The sequence below is a fragment of the Eurypyga helias genome, unplaced genomic scaffold, assembly GCF_000690775.1.
Source record: "Eurypyga helias isolate BGI_N326 unplaced genomic scaffold, ASM69077v1 scaffold51394, whole genome shotgun sequence".
Taxonomy (NCBI): domain Eukaryota; kingdom Metazoa; phylum Chordata; class Aves; order Eurypygiformes; family Eurypygidae; genus Eurypyga; species Eurypyga helias.
This window is the reverse complement of record NW_010247933.1, coordinates 1-2,003: the sequence shown is the minus strand read 5'-3', so window position 1 is coordinate 2,003 and position 2,003 is coordinate 1. Positions and strand designations below refer to the sequence as shown.

The 2,003-nt window shown below is 48.9% G+C and overlaps 1 protein-coding gene across 1 annotated transcript; it reads right to left on the bottom strand.

The window, feature by feature from the left end:
* Positions 1–1,331: 1,331 nt before the first annotated feature.
* Positions 1,332–1,624, bottom strand: LOC104509048 (BTB/POZ domain-containing protein KCTD20-like; the record flags this gene model as incomplete). The annotated part of the gene is made up of 1 exon (XM_010150861.1): positions 1,332–1,624. A coding segment is annotated over one exon (293 nt), but the record flags the coding sequence as incomplete, so codon positions are not given.
* Positions 1,625–2,003: the final 379 nt, after the last annotated feature.

Here is a 2,003-nt window from a genome sequence, read left to right as displayed (position 1 = left end):
GGCCCATTCTGGTTGACGTAGCAGCACCTTCTCTTCTCCAGGCTGAACGAGCCCATCTGAACTCGCTGTGTGCTCATCAGGGGGTTCGGCAAGACCACAGGGAACCCCACGCTGCAGGACCAGGACCACCTGGGCTCTAAGAACTAACCGAGCTAAACCAGCCTCGAGTGTGTCTACACCTGTAGCAAGAGCTTTGTAGGTCCTGCATCCAAAACGGACAGAGCCTTGAGCACAGACTGTAGGATTACAGATTCAGAGCAGCAAAGGAGTGTTACTCCTAGGTACACGCGTTTTTCTCTGCTGAAGGCTGGTTTGCTACTGGTATTTCAGTAGCAAAATGGTCCAGTCAGTTCCAAATTGGGAAGAAGGTAGCTGGCCTTTTAAAGCTGCAACAGTAGAATGCTCCCTGGAGAATCTACAGACTGACTAAGGCTGATGACACCGAGGGTTTTACTCAGGTAGAAAACTGTCTGTACTGTGAGCTCCCCTGCTGGCTTTTTTTGTCGTAGCAGGGGGATGGAGGAGACAACTGAAAGCCTTTAGCATGCACACTCACCTCTAGAAAGCTTCTTACATCTATGAGGCTACTAAACAGATTGTACTCTTTTGGTAAAATATCAACTACTGTCTCTTCTTTTTGGCTTTTTCCTTCAGCATGATCTACTCGTTTTACTGAACTTAACAGACAACATCCCGAAAAACAGTGACTCCACCTTGCGGAGAAATCTATATCGGATATTCCTGCAACAGGCAGATGCTTCCTATTAAACTAGTTCATCCCTCCCTAGAGCAGCAGTACAACATGCTGGATGCGAAGCCAGGTGGCAGCGTAAACAGATTCTTCCACACTCGGGATCCTCCCGTCACAACTGTGCTACATTTCCGCCGGTTGATGAAAGTATCGTCTGTCCTCTTTGATGTTCGGTCCTTTGTAACTGATTATCACAAAAGCAAAGCTAAGTGCCTAATGGTAAAGGAAAGCTTTGCCCTGACAGGCCCAGGATTTTCCTCTCTCATGTCAAACAAGACGTTTCTAAACACTTCTGCTCTTCTTTTAGAAGTTTAGGTAAAATACTCAGCACCCACCAGGCTGGAAGCCTTTGTAGTAGAAACAAACAGCATAATTTCGTTTTGTCTGAGGAGACGCTGCTTTGGATTGCACTATCAGACTACGGGGTGTGCCTCTTTATTAACATGCCTGAAATATGACAACGCAGTAAGAGCACGAACGAGGACAAAGCACCTTGCAGGAGTCCGTGTCCCATCACCTGGGATGAAACTACGCTGAGACGCTCCCACGTCACGCAGGACTATTTCTCCCTGAGCCACAACTAATCTGGCAGGTCGTTAACAGCCATCTGGGAGAACGGTGCGTTTAGCCTGTCGAGTTCATCTACTTGGGGGGGGTGATGCATTATAACCTCATGGTCCTCCGAAACGTCGTCACCCACTGTGACGAGGTTTGTTAGAGATTTGCTCCGAACACACTGGAAATCAACGTGGCGGCTTTTGCCTTCTTCCTTTTCCCAGGACATCTGGATGAACGGCCGTTGCACGTAGTTGTATATCACTTCCGACCGGCCACCGGGCCTCCTCTTCACCTTCTCTTTACAGGTGGGATACCCTGAAAACACAGACAGCCAGTCAGTTGCACTACACGCCGCTGAGAAGAGCCAGGCAGGAGCGATTACAGGGGCAGGGGGCACTTAGTAGACAAATGCTCACATTCCACATTATTGGCTTGCAAAAAAACACCACCTTTCCCCCCAGAAAGACGGTGCAGCGTTGTGTGTAGTCACATGATCATTGGCTGCACAGCGTTAGTCGGTCTGTGAGCCAACATAGCTACTATAAAAGTAAGACAGGCTCCCAGGACTGAGCACGTTCTCCAAGTTCCCTAAGGGAATGCTTGGATCAGCAGGTGGAAGCATGGCTCCTCTTTCCTGGTTGCTTGGTTCTGAAGAGGCATAGGGGTACATGCTGCCAACCTCATGGAGTTCAAC